We start from the raw sequence: 21,563 nt of genomic DNA, 5'->3' as shown, positions 1-21,563 counted from the left end.
GGAACGTCAAATTACGTCATGGGAAACGGTGTGGCGCACCGCGCAGAATCACTACCGTTTTAATGGAAAATAACTACGCTGAAAGAAAATGAGCTTTATTTGCTCACAGCCACAGTCTTTTATCTCTACGACGGGACACCATGGCAGGATTAAGCTACCCGGGAGTCCTATAGCAAAATCGAGCTGTTGGGTCCCTATATTCCCCCCACTTCTCCCCATCTTTGTGTAATGTGTACAATTATTCCCGTGACAGAATATTGCATGGTACCTGGTTTGGTGTGGGGTAATTTGACTGAAAACAAATAATTTATCAATATGCACCAATACAATATTCCCCATTGAGAGATCCAAAGTGTTCAAAATTAAACAGAGCATTTAACTAACTAAACTTAATACATATAGACACAAACAAATCTAACATAAGCATGGGATTGTGAGAAGTTTGATAATTATTTTAATAGTCTGATTATTATTATGGAATGTATGTTATTTCACAACATTTTCCCCTATAACATTTTTATAAATTTTATTTCACAATGTCACTTTTCATCACAAAGTCAATAACAACAGCCAGTAACAGTTCATATGAAAATATTCAACCCAACTTCAAATTTATTTATTTTAATGTATTGAAGTCACATACATTATATACTTATGAAGTCACATAATTAGTGAAATTGAGAACACCTGTCTGTGGATAAGGTGGTGTACCTGATTGCAATATAAATACTCTAAAAATTTGGTGTATTTGGTGTAAAGATGCTTCTATCAAATACTGACCTGGAAGAGCTGCAAGTATTTTGTATGTTATATATGTAACTGATTTAAATCACTTTGTGGACATCTGTTTTCACTTTTATTTAATGTTATTAAGCCAATACACCATGAAAACTGCATAACATGAATAATTTTTGGGGGCTTTTGGCTGTTTCCTCATTCAGCGAGCAAAGCAACAGTCATATATAATACTGTATAATGTATTTATTTGATTACCTCTTTGAATATATTGTATTTATTTACGTATAATGTTTAATTTTGGGTCTTCACAAATATCAACTATGATATTTCAGGACTTAAATCCATTTTTTTTGGACACAGATACACTCATCAAGTCAGGTCCTGAAGATCAGGTAGTAAAACAGGACCCATCTGTAAAGCCTCATGTTATTTTATTTGATCATTAAAAGTGCATATTCCTTTATTTCCAAACCAATTTACAATCTTCTTTTAAACAGTTAATCCAATTACCACAAACCAGCTGCCTCACAGTGAACCTGGAGCTCTGGGGGCCCTGTTGAGGGGCTTGTAGTCCCACAGTATTTGCCAACCTTGTCCAGTTGGTTATCAAAAATGTAGTTATAACTGTTAAACCAGCTGGAAAATCCAAAATGTTCTAATACAAAAGCAATTGTGTGACCTGTACAACAACAGATATGCTCACGGACATGCTCTTTGAGATATTCAGGTGTGAGCCACCAGTTGTCTTCAGTCCACCGGGATGCAAATTAATTGCTACTTTTCTGGTAAATAATTGCCACAGCTGTATTCACTCCTTGTCCCACGTGATTCAGCTTCTGATACAATGGCTCAAGTGAAAATTAGCATGATTCTGTGTCCTTAACATCTGCTTTGGGAAACCTCTGGCAGGTTTCAGCAGTGTCATGTAAATGTCACCTCTGATATCATGCAATACCACAGAAGGTTGTTTAACGTAGTTCATTGTGCCTTTGGCATGTGTAATTATGATTTTCCTGTTTTTATTGGTCATTAAGACAAAAATAAGGTCCATTAGATTCATGACTGCCCGAAAAGGCATATAGACATGAGTTTATCTGGATTGTATGTGAGCAGCTTTAGTATCATAAATTAGCTTCTTGTAAAATATTTTCTCTAATAATGCAACAAGACACCAGATAAAGTTATGAAATCATTTATTCCCAGCACATGTGGTTGTGTACATCTCCAGCATACCATACTGTGCACATCAGAAGCATCATCATTGACATTAGGCTGTACATAAACAGTGGTCACCTCTCCTGCTCACACTCTCTCACACACTCACAGACAGACGATTGGTCAGGCCGTCAGGGGATCACAACTGCTCGCCAGAGTTTGCCTGACTTGGTATCACATCCACTCTATTCTCACTCATTTTTGAAGTTGATGAACACAGTTTACTGAGCTGTGGTAATCACGTCCTTGTAAACACCACAAGAGTTCTGGCTCTGGCGCACGGTGAGACGAAAACCGATGCTTTTTAGTCTCAACATTCTTTTTTCTGTTCTCCTACTCATTAGGTGGATAAGAAGAGGGTGTGGCTGTAGGACTACTGACTACACATCAAGCTTTAGTTTTTGTGATTTTTCAGTGCAGGCTTGGTCTCTAACATCTGGAAAAAGAAGGAGGGGTTACACTCACCAAGGACCAAACTATCCTTCCCTCCCCTTCCCTGTCTTCCACATGCTCTTTACTAAACAGCAAGCTAAACACAGTTTCATTATACCAACAGGAAAAAGGTTTATGACAACTACTGACATGATTAAGTTTTCTTTGTAAGAACGAAAAATGATACACATGCACACACACACACACACACACACACACACGCACACACTCACACACACACACACATTCTGACACTTAGAGGCGTGCAAACTGTGCACTTCAACATTGCCAGACATCGTGTACCAAAAGTGAGGGGGTCAACTAAACCAACAGTGCCTCCCTGCTACTCCCCGACCTGTGTGAGGTTTCCTGTCACCTTTCAAAGTAAGGGCACTCAAAACACATGACCTGTACTTCCTGTGTTCAGCTACATTAAAAACACAAGAGTCTGAAGATGGCTGTGGAGCTGCCGTGATTTTCTAGTCTACAGGATCAAGACTATTGAAACCAGGCTACAACACTGATGCTTTTTTGCCAGCCTGCTGCATGATGGGTTGTTTCTTGGAGAGCACATCCTGGAATGGAGGGTTTATTACTCTGTACAAGCAGCACACAAGCAGCTCCACTACATGAGGGTTTTATTCACCTTATGACCAATTCTTTTAATGCTTTCATGTGAGGCTTTTCTTCAAAAAAAATGCCTATCAATCTGAAACCCGTTTGGTCCACATTATAGTAGGTTTTTGGATAGGCGTTACTGCTCTGCATGGCAGTCTTCTACTGAGGTTTGTTCCTCTTTTTCTGCACATTTACGGCCAAAATCACAGGAGGTGTAAACCCCCACTCCAATAAACCAGTGTTTTAGTCAGCACAGAAAGCAGAGGAGTCAAAGAGGAGGTGTATGTGCTCTGTGTGTGTGAATGCGAGTAAAAGATTGAGCTAAAAAGCCAATATGGCACCAGAAACAATTTAAGTCAATGAGAGCAATAGAAACAGCTTATCCATAAATAAAGCATCAACTAAAAACAGTAAAAGCGCAGGCCAGACAGGATGTACATTAAGAGAGTTGAGCTGAGTGTGACGTCATGTCAACAGACAGAGATATGGCTGGAAGTCTAAAATCACATAGGGCGACTATGTGACAAGAGTCAATGAAATCAGTCCATTTGACAAAGTCCAAGAAAAAAAAAAAAAAAATTGAATGTTGGTGTTAACATCCACAAAAGTTGACGCCACTTCCACAAATTTAGCCTGGATATTTCAGGGGTTGCCAAGCTCAGCTGATCAATAAATGGTTTACTACGACAACCCCGAGAGAATGTTAAACAAGCAGAGTAAGTTGGGATTCTCCTTTAAGCAAGTTAGTATGTTGAGATCGCATGCTGTTCAGCAGTACAGGTTATCAAATACTGGCCTAATGCTGGTTGTGCGCGTTGTGTAGGAAGGGCAACGAGCAATAAGGAAACTCTGCTTTCTTTCCGTCTCCTGCCAGCCAGATCATACTCTCCCCTCTCTCCTGGAGCCTCCCCCCTCCCTTCTCCACACAAAAACCATATAAAAGACAAAAAATAAAATAAAAACCAAAATACATAGAAGATAATTATCTTTCCCCTAACCCTATATCTCCCCCAGTCTCTCCTCCTTTAACTAATCTCCTCCGTTAATAGTGTTTTCAATATGAAACAGTGGACGCACCCATGTCAGATTCTAACATTTACATGGCTTTAACGCAGTCTCTCTGCTTTCCATCGAGCGATCGTTTAGAGAGAGAGGGAGAAGTAGAAGGAAAGAGTAGAGGCAGGCAGAAAGGGACAGAGGGAGGCTTCTGCTCCAAAACAGAGGGTGGAGTATTAGTGATGCCATCTGTCCTCATCACTACTTCAGGATTAGATGGAGTCCTTCGCCCAGTTCATCTGGAGGAGAAAGAAGAGTGACAAGAAGTACATTAGATCCTTCAAACTGCATTTCAAGCCAAAGTACAATGTTAAGAGTCAGAAGCATCATGAGCTCACCTTTGACAGTGCTGATCAAAAAACAGCTCTCGTCAGGTAAGTTGTAAACCATCTGGAAATAACAAAAAGGGACAACCTGAAATGTTGCAGCTCCTTTAACATCCCTGTCAACTTGCAGATAATGTTTTTTTTTTTGGTGTTTGAGAGGTCACTGACATGACAGGCTGAGTCAAGAGAGGGCTTAATGAAAGCATAAACAACGCAGTAGGTATACGATAGAGGACTGTAAATTACATGCAAATAAGTGACGCTACAGACAGTAGAGATGTTGTTCTTGGTCAGATACCACACAAAATAGTGACACACAGTTTATTTCTTCCTCTTCACAGAGTGACACTGAGTCTCGATATCGGTCCTGCCATTTACTCTGGCCTCGTCCACTTCAGCTCGATTCTGCATTTATGCGGATTATAGCAAGACCAAGGCTGAATTTCTTAGGCAGATACTAATATCAATATTTGAGAGCTGAAAAATTTAAACGAGTCATCGACTGAAGTGTAGTGTAGTTAAAATAAAAAAGAAAAAGCAGTCTGTCACTTATTTTGTCTGAAAGCCAACATATTATATTGAGTGCATTAAATCTATATATAAAAACAAAAAAATACTAATCTACAATCTATTTGGAGAATAAGCTCATATCTTTGTGAATATAACACATTTACAAGCAAACAACACAAACTGTATCCCAAAGCTGAGTGAGTCATTCAGTATCCATGTTGATGCTTTTTCCTGCTTAAAGAGGAGAGTATCCCCGTTTACCCTTTTAATTATACCATCCCTCTTAATAAAGAGCCCTTCACAGATGAGAGTGTGATACTGTATTAAAGTGCTAATTGAGAGGCAAAGAGCCCGTGTGTTTGTGTGTTGGTACCTGGTCACTAAGCAGGATGTGTATGCCTGTAGGACCCTGTCTGTACACCTGGTTGATTTTTCCCACTGGAAGGCTGCACACACACGCCATCTTGCGGATCAATTCTGCAGCTGTCAGCTCCTCTAGGTACAGAGCGTGGTACACTGCACACAAACAGAAACAGGTTTTAAATTCAGACCGTTCACATGCCACTTCTACTCGTTATACCAAGGACTAAGAATGATACATGCTGTTACACACAGAGTTTCTATCTGTACCGCGTAAACTAGAGGAGATGCTGTGGTCTCCATTTTCATTGGTGCTGTGTCTCTCCAGCAGGGGGCTCTCCCGAGGGGACTCCTGACAGACATACACTGTCAACCTGGGACACACCGACCTACACAGGCGCGTACACACACACACAGAAAATAAAATTCAGTGGGAAAACACTAGCATGTTGTTGCTATTACAGATATATAACCACAGAAACTGACACTAGCACTGACACACACACACACACACCTGGATTTAAGTGCATTGAAGAGTCTGATCCCATCTGCTGGCCCACAAATCTGGACGAGGTCGTCCCTGGTTAGCTTCAACAAATCAGAACCTACGCAAAGAAGACACACAAGAAGAAGAGGAACACTCAGTTGACTGCTGCTGCTATCACTATGCATGTGTGTTGTATTGTGTGTGTGTGTGTGTACCTGAGAAGTGAGAGAAGAGCCTTGTGTAGGAGCTGAAGCGGTTTTTCAGCAGCCACTTCTGTGCGTCCTGTATGGACGCAGTGGGGCTCAGCTGCTGTAGAGGAGGACAGGGACACTGAGGACGTCAACACATAGATCCCAGTTTTATTTTCCGCACTCATATTCAGCAATCACATCAAACAGTATCCTACTCATGGCTGATGTAACTAGGTCTGCATCTAGTGGTTCTTTTCCTCTGCCACTGAATTAGATTATTTCTGATGAACTGTTTACTAAATAAAATGTCAAAAAAAACCCTAACCCAAAATTTCCCATCTCACATGACCTAAACTTAAAGTGATGTTATAAAGTTGCTTATTTTGTTTTAACAAGTTAGTGGTAAAACAGCTAGTAAACAGCTAATGTTTGGCGTCCCACGCCTCATGCGATCTAGAGATTCTGCGTCTCACTTGACGTGTGTTGTTCCCAGCAAAAATAGACAGGGAAACATCTGTTGAGAGTCATGCTGACATCATACCAGCAACATTACATAAAACTGACACCGCTCACTTTAGTTTCAATGTCTAGGCCACATGGACATTTCAATATATACACCTGTGCTTTTCCTACTGTGACATGTCATTATGTTTTTTTCTTTAACTTTTCCGCTGGTTCATACAGGTGCATAGAGTGCAGACCAACCTCCAAGTTGCCATGGCTGCCAGGGTCTGCCTGGTGATTGGGAGAGGACGAGTCACTAGAAAACAAAACAAGAGATGACAAATAAGAGAGTTGAACCCAACACACACATCAGACAAAGACACAACTGAACAAGCGCGCGCACACACACACACACACACACACACACACACACACACACACACACACTTACCTGTCCGGTACTGAGGAGGTTGTGTAGGTGGACAGTGGGGTTGAGGCGAAGGAGGGAGTAGCTGCCTGGTTGGTGCTGACGTAGGCATTGTCTGGCCATGGGGAGCACTAAAGGAAAGACATGTACATCTAAATACTCAATTAAACCAAAACCTCACATAGAGGTAACATACTTATTAGTTTAATGATCACTGAAGGCCAACTCCAGCTACCCAAAAACAAGAGCTCAAGGGTTGAAGAAAATTCTCCACCCCACCTCATGTCAAATACATCCCTTTCCCAGCTGATGAGGGTCTCGTGTAAACAAGCTTAAGGCTGTGGATGGAGTGATGGGGAAGAGGATTGGAGGAGAGGAGAGCAGGATGCTTACACTGCCTCTCTTGGCCAGGGAGTCGCCACAGTCAGCGGGAAGTGTCCGCTTGCTGGACTTTTTCAGCTCGTGGTCACCCGCATCCTCTATGATGGGTTCAAGCCTCGTCTACATACAGACACACAGCAGGAGGTTAGCCAGCCAGCGACCAACACAAAAACACAACCAATAACTCCAGGAAACACACTCCATCACTGAGTGAATAATCTGAGAGACATCTTGGTGTGGCATACAAGTATATAAAATGTAAAAATCACTGCTTGGGCACCAACATTATAACCTATACCTAAGTTTTTTTTAGCCCCTTTACTTCATCTCTGCTAACATCATGTGTTAGACATCATGTGTCCTTTTATGAAATAAAAAAAAAATTGGCTTCATTGAAAAAGAGCAGAGATGCCTTTTCACACAACAAATGCCATATATTTAAAAGGTCTGTCTATTGTTTACGTCATTAACTTCTAACTTAACAGATCACTAGATGGTGTATCAAGATTTAAGTGGCTTACGATCTCTGCAGAAAATTGACTTGGGGAAACCCTGTTAATCATCTGGTACTATACACCAGTCACCATTTAATTTTCCAAGCAGTCACTTCAGTTCATGTCACAACAGCATTAAAACAGATTTACAGAGACTTGCTTGACACAGGTAATCCATCACTGTGAACAATCTCTCGACCTGAATGTTTTTGTTGTTGAAGTATTGTCTCTATTTAAGACTTCTTCTGCAGTGTTTAATTGATGTGTCACTGTGCCATTGAACATCTGTGTGTCAGTTGCCAAAAAGCATTTCAATTCAAGAGCTGTAAGTTCTGGGGGGAAAAAAAGTAAAAGTCAAAAATAACAAGAAAAAAAAGGCAAAGAAAGAAGGTGGCTCATTGTATTAAAATGACTGCTGTTCGGTAGTTTTCTTCCAAGGTTCAATTGTCAAAATGGATTAATTCAATAGTTGGTTGGCAGAAAAATAACAGGCAACAATTTGGATAATGGATAATAATTTGCTAGTGTCAATTATCAAGAAAAAATACCTCAAAATCTCTGGACCCAGCTTTCTAGTCGTGAGGATTTATTGCTTTTCTCTCCGTTTTATATTGATGTAAACTGATTATCTTTGAGGGTTCTCTGAGAAAATAATTGTAAGAAGCAGATAATCGCTGTCCAGATGGTAGGGAAAGAAAAACTTTCAGAAATTTAAGTTATTAATACATATTTGAGAAAAAAGGTTGTCATTGATGTAGTCTTGTTGCACATGGGCTAAAACACCAGGATGGTCCTTTACCTGAAATTACCCATGTGGTGGGCTGCTTATACATTAAATACTTTTCACTGGTGCATATATTTAACATGGATAGAATAAAAAATGAACCTGGATGTGTGTTATTAGTATTGTCTTGTTATTGCAAAAGCCACATAGCTGTAAAGCCTGGCAGTCCATTGCAGCTGCATACTGACCTCTGACAGGATAGTGGTATCGTAAGAGGGCTGGTACTTTTCTTTCTCTTGAGCTGTACGTTTCTCCATCTTCTCCCTGTCTGTCTTTTGCTTACGGTCCGCCCCCTTTGGCTAAACAGGAACCAAAGAAGAAGAGACCAGAAAAGGAAGGGGAGATTTCATTTCTGTGAGGGCCAACACATGAGGTGGTAAGGAATGTCAACATAATTTCAGTCAGTGGAAACATTTCCCCTCCTGAGAATGAGTGTGTACCTTAAAGACTTTGATTTGGCAGGAGGCAGAGTGGAGGTGCTCTGTGTACTCTCCACTGTCTCCCTGGGCGAACGTGTCGATCTGGATTCTGAAAGGGACACCCTTCTCCCCACCATGTTTCCTGGGAGTGAACTCTGTACTGATGCAGTGCACCTGCAGACAGGCGGGAGACAAGGGTAAGAGTGTGATCAAAATATGTGTTTGAAGTGGAAATTCAGTGGCACGCCCAACAGATGGCACAAAAGAGACCTGTGTGTGTGGTTTGTGTGAGTGAGGATGTGTGTGTGTGTGTGTGTGTGTGTGTGTGTGTGTGTGTATGTTTTACCTGCACAAAAACAGAAGTCCTTTTGTTCATGTCCCACAGGAACTCAGCAGCATTGAGCTGGGAGGGGTGAGTCTTCGGCTCCACAATGCCCACTGACATGGGGATATCTGTCTCACACACAGATACATGCAGAAATTTGAACTCCAAATCGCACACAGGATGATTAAAGTAAACATTTCTCGCCAGGCGTCATTACCGATGTCAAGGAGACGGTCGCCAGGACGATTCCACTTCCAGCCCTCCAGCTGCTGGTGCTCTGTGTACTGTAGCCGGCGGTCATGAAACACCACTCGCACTATGCTCTACACACAGAGACACACAATGTGAGTACAAAGTGTACTTGATATAATAAGTTAAAGTCTGTCTTCCAGCTGAGAGGATCCTCTCACCTTAACCATTTTGTTGTTGAGCTCTGGTAACTCCCCTGCCTTCCTGTTGTCCAACATACGCACCTCGTAAGACTGGCCTGAGAGAGAGAAAACCCGATGAAAGGGTGAATGTATATATTACTTGTATTTTAAGAGTCTTCCCAAAGAGTACAGGCTTTGTTTATTATGTAATTTAGAAGAGACTGAAGACAAAAGGCCCTTTTTCCACCAAACTGTCTTAGTGACTAAAATGCAAGAACTATAAAAAGAGATAAGTTTCTTCAGTGCAATTCTTTCTGTGTTTCCACGATGTCTCCTCCTTTGATAAAATGCTCAACAACTTGTGGACTTTCTTGTCTATCTGGCCATTACCTTTCTTTTAACTTATCAAACTTCTGGGAACAAAAAAGATTTTGCAACAGTAAACTTGGCTTGCTGTTGAGTTTTGTTGGCTTTAAAAAACATCTGCCATAACTCCACCCTGATTTCTGGGCCATTGGAAGTAATGCCACCTGAGCAGGTACTTTTTGGGGAGCCCAACCTAAGTATAGACCCAGGCTTGTTACTTAGTAAAATGTCCTTCATCTTCTCTGACTTCTTCCGCTCAGATGATTATAAAATACTCAACTTATGTTTTAGTGAGGCAGCCTTTATAAGCAGATGTTGAGACCACTGTGATGGTATATCTGGTGTTTGACACAACATGCCAACACTTCCCACCATTTTAGCTGCACTATCACTTCTGCATAATTCACATTGGAAAATTCAATTTTTATCTATCAATTCTTTTAAATCCTTTAATTCCATGTGAACTTTGATCAATAATTGGTAATTATGTAGTGATGTTAAATGATGGCTGTGTGTGAACAAACCAGATCAAATACCATCGTCTTCATGTGCAGTTTTGTAGCCTAAGTAGAAAAATTTAGTTACTTAACAAAAAAAAAAAAAAAACAGAACAAAAGCAGGTAAAGCACAACCAAGACCCTTGAATGCATGAACTGTATTGTCTGTCTCACCTTGGTTTAGGTATGTGAGCGTCTCGTCATGCAGCTTGACAGCAGGCGAGGTGGCGGCACACAGCACATACTGGAATGGGGGATTTTTGGTCTCGTTTTCGGTAGGAAGGCTGGAGTCCTCCTGCTTAAAGATTGGCAGAGCCAGCACATCGCTGAGAGACAGAGAGAAGAAATGCAAACAGAAAGTCAGTATAGATATGATGTGGGAGGGGCAAGCAGGGAAAAAAAACAATCCCTTAGAATGAAAAAAAGTTTTTCCATGTTGAACTTTATTTTGTGAAATTTCCTTGATTTTGGCCTGTCACTTTTTTCAGTTGCTTTGTGTCTGAAGTTGACTCAAAGTTTAAAGATTTTATTAAAAAAACCTTAACACCATGTGGGACTGTTGTTCCACAATCATCTCCACAAAACACAACAAATGGTTTGTGCCTTTGAAACTGTTGCATGCACCACTTTCAGTAAGACAATACTTCACCTCTTCATAGTGTGGAATTATTAAATGGATTGGCTTATTTTAGAATAAGTGACGAAGACTCTCCATCGATCAAATGGCTCTCTTATTATGTATGCATGAGGCAGCTGCAGGATAAATGAACAAAAACACCCAGAGATAGCCTGAGCTGCTGACACATACTATCTCTCACACTTGGCAGCCACTCTAGACAACCAACCCGTCCTCAGCTCACCCTGACAAATGCTGCAGGAGTGTCAACGGGGGCACAGTGAACAGGAGTGTGTCTGTGTGTAGATCTCAGTGCCTGTGCCATGCAAAGAAATACAGATCATGGCATCTCATTACCTGGAAAACTTTTTAGCAAGTCATGATGCTTCTCTACACCCGAGCAAAACCTAAAAAAACCGAAGCAAACAAGACACAAACACCAAAAAACAACCTGATAATTTCAAGACATTCCTGCGGCACCTTCCACCAAACAACAGTCTTCCAAACTGCAGCCTGCTAGATTTCTATCTCAAAATCACTTTCTCTCAATCACTGTGTATTTTCTTTGCCCAGACGATGCCAGTCTGGGTGCCACAGCCCTGTTAAGCCCTGCTGCCCAGGAAAACTACATCTGCTTCCTGAAATCTGAGGACCTGGCTCCACTGAAACACACGGAGACATTCTGTTCCTACCAGCTGCTGACTCCAAACATGCCCCACAACCCATCCCAACACCACAGATAGCACTACTCCTGCAGCCACTGACAGCAATATCACACACAGTTCTTACTAATTGAAACACATGCAACCCATGATCTGAGTATTGGTAAACTTGCTTTCTCCCATAAGAGACTGGCACACACCTACGTCACACTCAGATAAACGCACACTAAAAGCAGATGGCCAAGGAGGCTGTTGATAAGACACATTCATGCACTGAGAGCTTCTTGCTTTCGTCACACAAATGTCATGACCTCCCATGACCTATTACAAAACATAGTCCACACATACCAAGAGTTACTAATTAAACAGGTGGTTTACACAAATACTAGTCTGATGCCAACAGACTCCTCCTCTCATTCCCTTAAGAAAGATAGACACAGGAAACGTTGATTCCCTCTTCACAAGTTGTCTTTACTAAACAGTGATTCCCTCATTAATGAGATGCCATGTTTGGGGAAAAAATGTTGGAATCACCTGAATGACCAGAACCTGGTACAATATCCATGTGACACTGGAGTACACAGTTGACACTGGGGATGAACATTTGTTACTGGACTGCAAACTATTCCCTGCAATTACTGTATGTCCTTGAGTGCCAAGAAAGGCGCCTTTAAATAAAATGTATTATTATTATTATTATTATTATTATTATAATAATAGAGACAAAGACTGTGTGTGTAGCAACTAAAGGTATCATCTGAAAATGTTACATTTCAGCACAAATGTGTTGTATTGACACCAAAGCAATACTTGTTTTAATATCATAGACTGGGGACTATAAAACATGTTTCAACATCCTTCAAAAATGGTAATTTGAACGTCATGTGTCACTGAGGAAGATTGTGATTTAATCAAAAATGCCTAAACAGCAAGTTAATCATGGACCCTGTTGTGAGACAGTTGCCAAACCGTTCAGTGAAGGCACCAGTGTAAAGTAAAGAACTTAGACAAGAAATATCTGATAAAAGAGTAAGTAAACAAGCATAAAAATCTACCCAAGCATTCAAACAAACTCTCAATATTTGACACTCTATACTTGTTCCTATGGGTACACTTTGGTCAAATGTACTGTCGTTCAATTCCCAGGGGTATCAGCTACAATGACACACTGGTTGTGTCACTTTATCTTAGAAAGAAAACATCATGAGATAAAGAAATGTTAGTGTGAAATCATAAAAACTGAGCTAAACGATTCAGACTAAATATTCATAATCATCAAAGCTGCCCAGTGTTTGTTACATTATCTCTGTAGCAGGGAATGGATGATTTGATTTCATAAAAAGGAAATTAAGACCTGGTTTGTCCTAAGATGAAGGTGTGAGGGAAGACTTGCTGAAGCTTTGGCCGCTCACACCTTCAAGTCTATTAACGGTTTTAGATCAAAAAGACTTAAGTCAGAGCCACCACCTCTGAAACAATACACAACCTTTTGTTTCCACACATCACTACTCTACACACAGACCTATTCTGCAGTGTGAGAGACCAAACCAGGGCCTTTCCTGCAGACTTCCTCAGTGTTATCTTGAAATTAACACAAAGTGTAGGTCTCTGTTTGGCTGAAACACACACACACACTTATCTGAGCAACAGAATGAACTGGTATAAAATCTTTGTCCCTCACAGTATAACACGTGTCTTTCCTTTGCTTTTGTGTGGGATATTGAGAAATTAATCTTTGTCCCTGATCGTGGCACCCTGCAGTGACTGCCCTACTACAAATCCAGAAACAAAGAGAAACCATCACAGCCAGTACAAATGGAATAACACACATAGACAGGGGGATGTAATGTTAACACTTCCAGTAAGAGTGTTTGTTGTTCTCTCTCTCGACCCACGACTGAGCTAGGTAGCTGGGGCTTGGCGTGTTGATTCTCGTCTCTGACCTCATGCTGTAGGCTCCAGCCCCCAGCTCCTGTCCGATGCCGGACAGGCTGGCATCGAAGTCGTGCACCAGCCCCGACTCGATGGTGGCGTCGTCCATCTTCAGCACCCAGGCCATTGGCCCCAGCTCCTTGTCCTCGGCTTCTACTTGGAGGGCCGCCAGCTTGCTTCAGGTATGAGAGGTCGGCTAGCGAGGAAGTGGGCTCTGCAGCTTCTGGGTGACGCCGTGAGAGGAAAGTTATGCTGCTAGCCCGTTAGCCGCTCCTTGGCAAGCTGGGCAGGCGAACTGGTAGCTTTCCACAGAGACTGGGTGTATCGCCATATCTCCACTCAGGGTTTCGAGAGGCTTTTATCGCGCAAAACGCTGCTCCACAACTGGCAGACTGTCTGAAAGTAGCGGTAAGTTAGGATACTCTCAGCTAAGAAATGTTAGTCGTGACTGAAGATGCGAGCTGATTGTCAGCATGCTAACGTTAGCTAAGAGCTAGCTAGCTTCACAAAGGTAACTTGAAGCAGACTAGCATGAATTCAGCAGCGCCGTTGTTACCCCAGGCACGGAGTCTTCAAGCAGGCTGGCTAACGTTAGCTCAACAAAATGCAACAAGCAGAGAAGGTGGTATTGTTTCAGTCTACACGCCGCATCCCACGCAGCGTCCGCACAGCTGTTGCTACCTAGCTAACAAGCTAACTAGCATCAACTTCACTGGTTCTGAATCAACTGTGTGGTGTCCGGTGACCTAAGAGCTGCTCTCTTCTGGCGCTCCCTGTACCATCCCAGCCCGCTCTCCTCTTCTCATCGCGGAGCAGGAATCACCGCTAAGGCTCCCAGTCCTTGAGGTGCAGTCCTTTAACCATCCAAAGTGCAGCGGTTGACACAAAACCAGGCATCAACATGGCTCCCTCAGCGTACAGACTGTCGGTCTGTGAAGCCTGCGGGGCTGCCACCGCCAGCCTCAGGAAGAATGCCAGGACGGCGCTCAGCCAATCAGAGGCCGCCTACTGTGTCCAGCGCAAGGGGATTAGCCAATCAGAGACCTCCGAGCTGCCGTCATTGTGTCCAACTGTAGCTGTGCCGTGTCTCCAGAAACTATAATGATATATCTACAAAGTCATCTCTGTCAACAAAGATCGGCACTGTGATAGTAGTGAGTGTCTTCATGTTCAGACCCCCCCCCCGTTTTTCACACTTGCATAACACACGAAATTAAAGGCTCATCGGGTCAGTTAAAATAAGTAATAAAGAATGTAGTTATTCATTATTATGTAGTACAGCGAATATAAGACACACAAACTATTCAAACATTTCACTTTCTGGCTTGTGAGGGTCATACCGTGTATAACTGCTGTCGCCGTGTCTCTGAACGGGAGCTCGGAAGTTTTCAGTGTAAGACTGCCAAAACAACATCGTGTCCCACAACAGCTGTCGGTGTAGTACGCCTCACTCCTGCTGCAAATAAACACGACTCAGCCCGGTACCGAGGAGGCCCAAACGAGAACTCATGTCTGATTAAGGTCAGTGTCGAAAAGAAGAGCAGTCCAGTCTACTGGAGTTGGGTGCAGACTTGCTGTGTGTCCCCTAGTCAATAATTATCCACCTGTCGGGACACTGGACGTTGCGCACTGTCAAGACTCTTGGTGGCGAAGTTTTTCCGTGCAGGGTATACACGCTATTTTGGCTCAAGGGGAAAGACCCGCCTCACGGCTCAATTCATGTCCCCCTGTCTCACAGTTCAGCATATAGACGTCAACATACACTTTAGTGCAAAACATAGTAAAGCTCAAACATAATGGGCCAAAAATCTAGCTGAATAACCTACAATTAATTTCTTACAAGGACAATTCCCTTAGTTAATTTGTCGTTTTAAGAATGGCATTAGACAAGTAGCAATTTTTTTTACTGAACATCTTGCATCTTAAAAATACTGTCAGCAAATTGTACTCAAAAGTGAAAGTACTAAGACTGCATTGTTATATAATTTGATTATTACTGATACTTCAGTATGTAGCATATTTCTGTTGCAGCTGGAGGTAATTTTGTGGAGAAGTATGATGCAATATTAAATGGCATGACTAAATTAGTAAGTACAAGTATATCAAAACTGTACTTAAGTATTTGAGTAAATGTACTGCTTACACTCCACACAGCTTGTGGATGTCCAGCCATGTATCCTCCACTCCTTAAATATAACCGATACCTTTGCCTAAGAAGGGAATTGTTTTGCGGACAGAGTTGGGACTTGGCAGTTAGGAGGTGGCTGCAGGAAGGTCAGGGGGTTTACAGGTCAGACTGGTACTGTATCTGGGACCCTCTTTAGCTGTACCTAAATTTACAGTCCAGAGAGCAGATGCATACATGACATTCAGCACCGGCTTCTCAAATAGCTATGTTGCATAAGACACAAATGTTATCTTTTGCACCACGTCTGTACTAACCCACCTTATCATCTGGTACATACTGTGAACACCTGCACATTTTCTTGCCAGAGCTCTCTGCTCTGAGGAGAAAATGGCAATGTTGGAGAGGCTGGGACCAGAGAATGTTTGGTGTTATTGCTCGAATAATTACTTAAACAATTTGTGGATAATAAAAACAGATTCATTTTCTGTCGACTGACTAATTGTTTCAGCTCTGATTGCCGCTTCTCACCATGGGATTCTTTCCCACTGCAAAAATCACAGAGGCGGGGATGATCATTATCTGTACAAGTTCTTTATTTTATTGTAAGCACAGCTTTGTAAATGCACAGAGGAAACACAACAGTGAAAACTAGAATGTTACAAGAGGAAGGAAAGAAAGACACGATGAAGAGGAGAAAAGGGTGACATGACAATTTTCTTTCAGAGCTGTAAATAATACATTTCTACAAATTTCTCAGCAGAGAAAAATAAGTGTGAGAGAGAGAGAGACTACGGCACGCGCAACAGAGAGAGAGAAAGAGGGAAAAAATAAAAACAAGGATGGGCACAGGTGCGCATGTGCACCCACCCCCCCGGGCGACTCTCCTAAATGACACCATTATTGGGTATTCCATTTTAATATCATATATAGATACATATCCACTATGTGATAATAAGCCATGTCCTGTCATACTTCATGTAGTAAGCAGCACGCACCCATCTTCCTCTCAATGTTGCCCAGAAGTGGACTGATCAAGATAAGCTGGGAGAAATGGAGGACAACATGGGAGTTATCTGAAAGGGGCGGACTTTTTCACATTAATTTAAAACCCCAGTCACACTATTCTGACTGTCAATAGGACCCAGATAAAAAGTTATTTTTTTAAATTTAGTCTCATGCATAGCCAAGCACATAACGCCTCCTGTACTTCAGAATCCGCCAATGTTCTGTATTTGCTATGAGCAGGTATGACCCACTGTGACTCGCGTTAGTACTGTGCAGGGTTGGTTGGTCGTACCTTTTCGGCTCATCAGCACCTTTTTGAAAGAGAGAACATGTGTGTTCATGTGCGAGAGAGAGAGAGAACTCCAGACGTTAAAAACTGCTGCAGTAAAACCTCATTGCGTAAAATAAATTCAAACTATGACACAGTGCAAATTTACATTCCTGTCTACCTGGCCTCAGTTACTCACTGCTCAATAAGGAAACAAAGACGGCACCGTTTGTTGGTCTCAGCGCTGTTTGATGAACGTTGTCCCCCCACCCCCCAGAAAATGAGAACCATGCAGATGCACCACTTTCTGTTGACATCAGGATGATGTTCAGAGGGGATACTGTTGTGTTCGAGATATAATGGAGAATGGAGAGGACGGATATTTCATATCTTCATCCTTGAGTGATTAAACCTGGGTGTAGTATGTGACTGTATGTGAGCGTGTTTATGTTTAATGTAAATTTAAGGGTTCAGTTCAGTCTGAGATCAGGGTGGGTCCTCAGCGATGTGTCAGGAGAACTACAACACTCCTCTGCACCGCAACTCGCATCTTTCTGTGTGGCAGTAAATGTGTAAGGACTGTGTGTACCTAGGCGTGTGTGTGCGTCACTCTGCTGTCCAGAGTGCAAGCGTACGTGTAGATGTAAAGCAGTTTGCTCCTGTGAAAGAGTGTTAGCATGTCTGTTTTGTTCTCGGTCTGTGTGGATGTGAGCACATGAACAAATGTTTTATGTTTGGTGGGCAGAGTTGCAGTTCTGTGGTTGCCCTGTGGGAGGGCGCTGTGTCTCCTATAGGCCTTCAGTTGGGGGTTCACTGCCGCTGGAGCCGGACTGGGCACGCTTGATGTACAGATTCAACAGCTTCAGCTACGGACAGAAAAACAGAACACAGGATGGACGTGTGAATGTTTGTCTCTACCGGTTACAAGAGGTCACACAAGGTGTAAGGAAACTTTTTTTGACCCGTGTCTAAGTTTTTGTCATATGTGGTATATTTAACTCTATGTCCAAGTCACATGACTATTGCTTAACTTTGACGTCTCGCTGTGGATGGTACGGGAGGTCGGGATGAATCTACAGCTGATAAACTTTGATTCAACAAACCTTCCTATAGTTTATTTTTTTATGTTTTCATGGTTTTGCATATTGTTAAACATTTTACTGTCACATATATTAATAACAATAGTGGCAGATTGAATTCAGAAAGAATAAGCAAGTTTCAATACAAAAAGAGGAAACAAACAGCTCCTTCATGGTAACATGGTAACAATGGAAACTACACATTTTTAGGCTTGCACAGTTCAAGTTCAAGGTCAGGTCACCTTGCTGCTGGAGAGTTGGCTGAGGTGCGGCTTGAGGTCCTCTCCGATCACTGCATGAATGGCCACCAAGCAGAACACACAGGCTTTCCTCACACTGCTCTCAGAGTTGTCATAACCCTGTTCAACCAGAAAAAATAGGTTACAAACCTGTAGAGGCCTTTGTTCAGAAGAAAGGAGTCAGAGAAAGTATTTGTGCATGAATGTGTGGGTTGTGTGAGGTTAGGGGATACGTGGACTGGACTGAATCAGTTATTTTCAGCATCAAAACTAACAGTTATGTGTTAAACATCAGAGCTGTGTGTGTGTGTGTGTGTGTGTGTTGTGTGTGTGTGTGTGTGTGTGTGTGTGTGTGTGTGTTACCTGTATGAGTCCTGGCACTATCTCAGGCAGCAGGCTGATCAGACCCTCTTTGGGAATCCTCTCCACCACTTTGGTCTGCATCTTGATGGCAGCCAGGTTGATGGGGTAGTCAGCTGACTGGATGATGGGACACAACACCTTGATACACTGGTCAGGACTGATGGACAATGCCAACATGGCTGCTGTCTCCTCTGCTGCTCGAACCACCTACAGAAACACAGTCAAACATCATATTCATGTCATTCATGAATGAATGGGGTTGAGGTCACATTTTATTGTTCAACTGTGCTAATCTGAAATTGGTGAGTGTAACTGTTTGATGATCATGGAGCAGATGAACACGTTTTTGTATATTTCGATCCATATATAAAGTACAGTTCCATCTCTTCATGCTTGTATCATAAAAACTGCTTTTAAGTGACCTGATTTGTGTGTGTTAGTAAATGTACCTCCTTGTGAGGGTCTTTGTGAGCCTCCAGGGCCTTCATGATGGTGAGCTCTGCATAGTTCTTGAACCTCCAGGGCTGCTTGCTGAGAATCTCCCTCAGCACCCGCAGAGCCAGTGTTCGGATCACATGCTGGGAGAATGAAAAAGATTCACGTTTAAAAGAGAGGGTTTGGGCTTGGCCTATTTGTTCAGTGTTATTACAGGCTCAAAGTGAGTGTGGCTACCTCTCTGTCACCCATTGTCTCAAGCAGGAGCAGCAGGATGGTTTTGAAATGTTCATCCCACACCTGCAGGGTGTTTTCGCGAATCAGCTTCAGCAGTTCACACAGCGCTGCCTTCCTCTCCTCTATACGCTCATTGTGATTGGACAGCTCCTTCAGCAGCTCGGCCACTAGCTCCGACTGGTCCAGGCTGCTATCTGTTAATAGACAAGAAAACATGTAATTGTATTTTGTTCTTATTATATGTATTTGTTGTACGGAGTATTTTTCTGTCATAATGTGTTAGAGTACCATCGGTGAGATGTTCAGAGTCATCCAGGCTGGTGTCTTTGCGGCTGTGTTTAAAGGGAGAGTCGGAGAAGTGTTCGCGGGCACCTCGGGGGCTGGAGGAGAGAAGGGGGGTGTTGAGGAGGGATGTCTTGTTGTCCAGAGCCATGCGCCCGCCGTCCATCAGGTCCGATACTCTGCCGTCTATCCCGCTGCCGCCCTACAAGACATATAATCTAATGTCAGGGAGTGTCTGTCTATAAGGTCTTTATTTTCACACCTGTAGTCTATTTGTTCTGAATCAAAGAAAAAAGATAAAAGATGCCTTTCGGTTCTGGTCCGTTTCATGCTCGTTTTCTTTTACAAGCAAACCAAGAGGTGTTAACATGAAGTTATATGGACTGACAAGTCAACAGACAAATAATTCATTATACAAGTTTTGTAGACTTGTCATCAGCCCATGGAGCAAAATCAAAACAAAAAAGTTTATTTATTCTGCTTGACTGACAGCAACTAATGCAGTATTTTGCTGCTCAAAGACATTAAATGATTATGAGAATTATTAGTTGTCATCTGACAAAAATGACAACAAACAAGTACAAACAGGACAAAAAAGAGGCATCTTATACTGTACATGAGAACTGAGGGTCGAACAGAAGGTGTAAATCCATATTAAACAAATACAAATACTTTAATAGTTTGTGATTTTAGGCCATATAAATAGAAATTCAACTCCTTTTCACTGTATTAAGTATCAGGGAAAAAATCACAGCACTCTGCATGCTGTATAAATCCCATGGTCACTAAACCATCTCACACAATTAGGTCTATAGCTTCGGATATCACTTCCGTGACAGTTCATGATCAGCAGATGGATTTAATAGTAGTTGAGTATTTGAATTCATGCTAAAATCTCATATCTACTATCACATAATCCTGTTGTTGTTCTGTTTTGCTTCCACCCCACAGACAAACCAGAGTTCACTTGCAGCGGTGCAGGTGTGGTACAGATGGCACAGATGTTGTAAAAAGATCTAAAGGAATCTTTTAATCTGTCTAATTTTTCTGATAAATTCATCTGGATCACTTTAGGCACATGGTCATGAAAGCTTGGGTTCGGTTTTCTTTCCTGACCAGCATGTTGTTCTCCTGCTGTGATTAGTGTTAGTTAGGAGAACAGCAGGGTGAGGGGGAGGATGTTTAAGGTGCTCTTGTTTCTGTTTATATTTACACCCAAATCACTAAATGTTAATATCTGAGTGGTGGTTTGATGAGTCAGGTGTGCTGTGATTGGCAGGCTGATGACACGTGGGATGGTTGGATTTCAGATCCATCTCATGGGGTAAATGTCAGGAGGTCACACCTCTTTACTAGAGAACACCATGTCCTTTAGAAGGGGTCAGGGTTGTTGGGAGGGACTGCAATAAGACCCTCCATGACGCCTGAAGTCATAAATTTGGACTGAATAACATAGTATAAGCACATATGAAAATATTATGGGAAGGTTCTTTTAAAATCCTCTTAGCTTGATCTTCAGCAGCCAGGTTCATAACAAACAATAAACAGGGTTTTCTTAGTGGCTGTAGAGGATAAAGTTCACAGTCATCAGTCCCATAAACACTTAATGTGTGCTTCTCAGTTCCCACGCTACAAAGGAAGTGGTGGGACAGTATCAGATGACAGGGTGACATACAGTACATGTTGTTACCCATGTTTGTGTGTGTTTTAGTTTTTGGAAGTCTCTTGGAAAACATGTTGTAAAACAGGAAAATGTCTCAGATCAAAATCTGTTACATTTTCAGCTTGAAATAAAATGTCACCGTAGCATCGAGTTTCGAGAACTGTCACGGAGCAGAACTTGGCAGAGAATACTTTGTCAGATCTTGTTTACATA

The 21,563-nt window shown here is 42.1% G+C and overlaps 2 protein-coding genes across 42 annotated transcripts in view; both read right to left on the bottom strand.

The window, feature by feature from the left end:
- Positions 1–1,914: 1,914 nt before the first annotated feature.
- On the bottom strand, positions 1,915–16,218 carry ubp1 (upstream binding protein 1). 7 transcript variants are annotated; one of them, XM_056398985.1, is made up of 16 exons: positions 14,992–16,218; positions 10,616–10,767; positions 9,618–9,694; positions 9,425–9,530; positions 9,229–9,335; positions 8,904–9,056; positions 8,652–8,762; positions 7,198–7,305; positions 6,829–6,935; positions 6,639–6,693; positions 5,958–6,072; positions 5,770–5,860; positions 5,526–5,644; positions 5,269–5,411; positions 4,398–4,449; positions 1,915–4,298 (listed from the first exon to the last, which is right to left on the bottom strand). In XM_056398985.1, exons 1-16 carry the CDS (start codon positions 15,063–15,065, stop codon positions 4,261–4,263), a joined length of 1,608 nt encoding a protein of 535 aa, XP_056254960.1. In that variant the 5' UTR covers positions 15,066–16,218; the 3' UTR covers positions 1,915–4,260. The 7 variants fall into 7 exon arrangements, with proteins under 7 accessions (XP_056254960.1, XP_056254958.1, XP_056254959.1 ...); XM_056398983.1 differs by lacking the exon at positions 14,992–16,218 and adding an exon at positions 13,663–14,960; XM_056398984.1 differs by lacking the exon at positions 14,992–16,218 and adding an exon at positions 13,663–14,958 and having other exon boundaries at positions 5,958–6,051.
- Positions 16,219–16,351: 133 nt separating this feature from the next.
- Positions 16,352–21,563, bottom strand: part of clasp2 (cytoplasmic linker associated protein 2) — a 57,918-nt gene continuing 52,706 nt past the window's right edge. For all 35 annotated transcript variants that reach the window (XM_056398944.1, XM_056398945.1, XM_056398948.1 and 32 more), the window contains 6 exons: positions 19,694–19,889; positions 19,406–19,599; positions 19,183–19,311; positions 18,734–18,940; positions 18,374–18,490; positions 16,352–17,918 (listed from right to left, as the gene is read on the bottom strand). In XM_056398944.1, coding sequence (XP_056254919.1) covers positions 17,841–17,918; positions 18,374–18,490; positions 18,734–18,940; positions 19,183–19,311; positions 19,406–19,599; positions 19,694–19,889 — 921 coding nt within the window. In that variant the 3' untranslated portion in view covers positions 16,352–17,840. The remainder of the gene's footprint in view (positions 17,919–18,373; positions 18,491–18,733; positions 18,941–19,182; positions 19,312–19,405; positions 19,600–19,693; positions 19,890–21,563) is intronic.

Source organism: Seriola aureovittata, chromosome 16, assembly GCF_021018895.1.
Source record: "Seriola aureovittata isolate HTS-2021-v1 ecotype China chromosome 16, ASM2101889v1, whole genome shotgun sequence".
Lineage (NCBI taxonomy): Eukaryota > Metazoa > Chordata > Actinopteri > Carangiformes > Carangidae > Seriola > Seriola aureovittata.
Note: the sequence above shows the minus strand (reverse complement) of the source record. Positions and strands in the feature narration are given on the sequence as shown.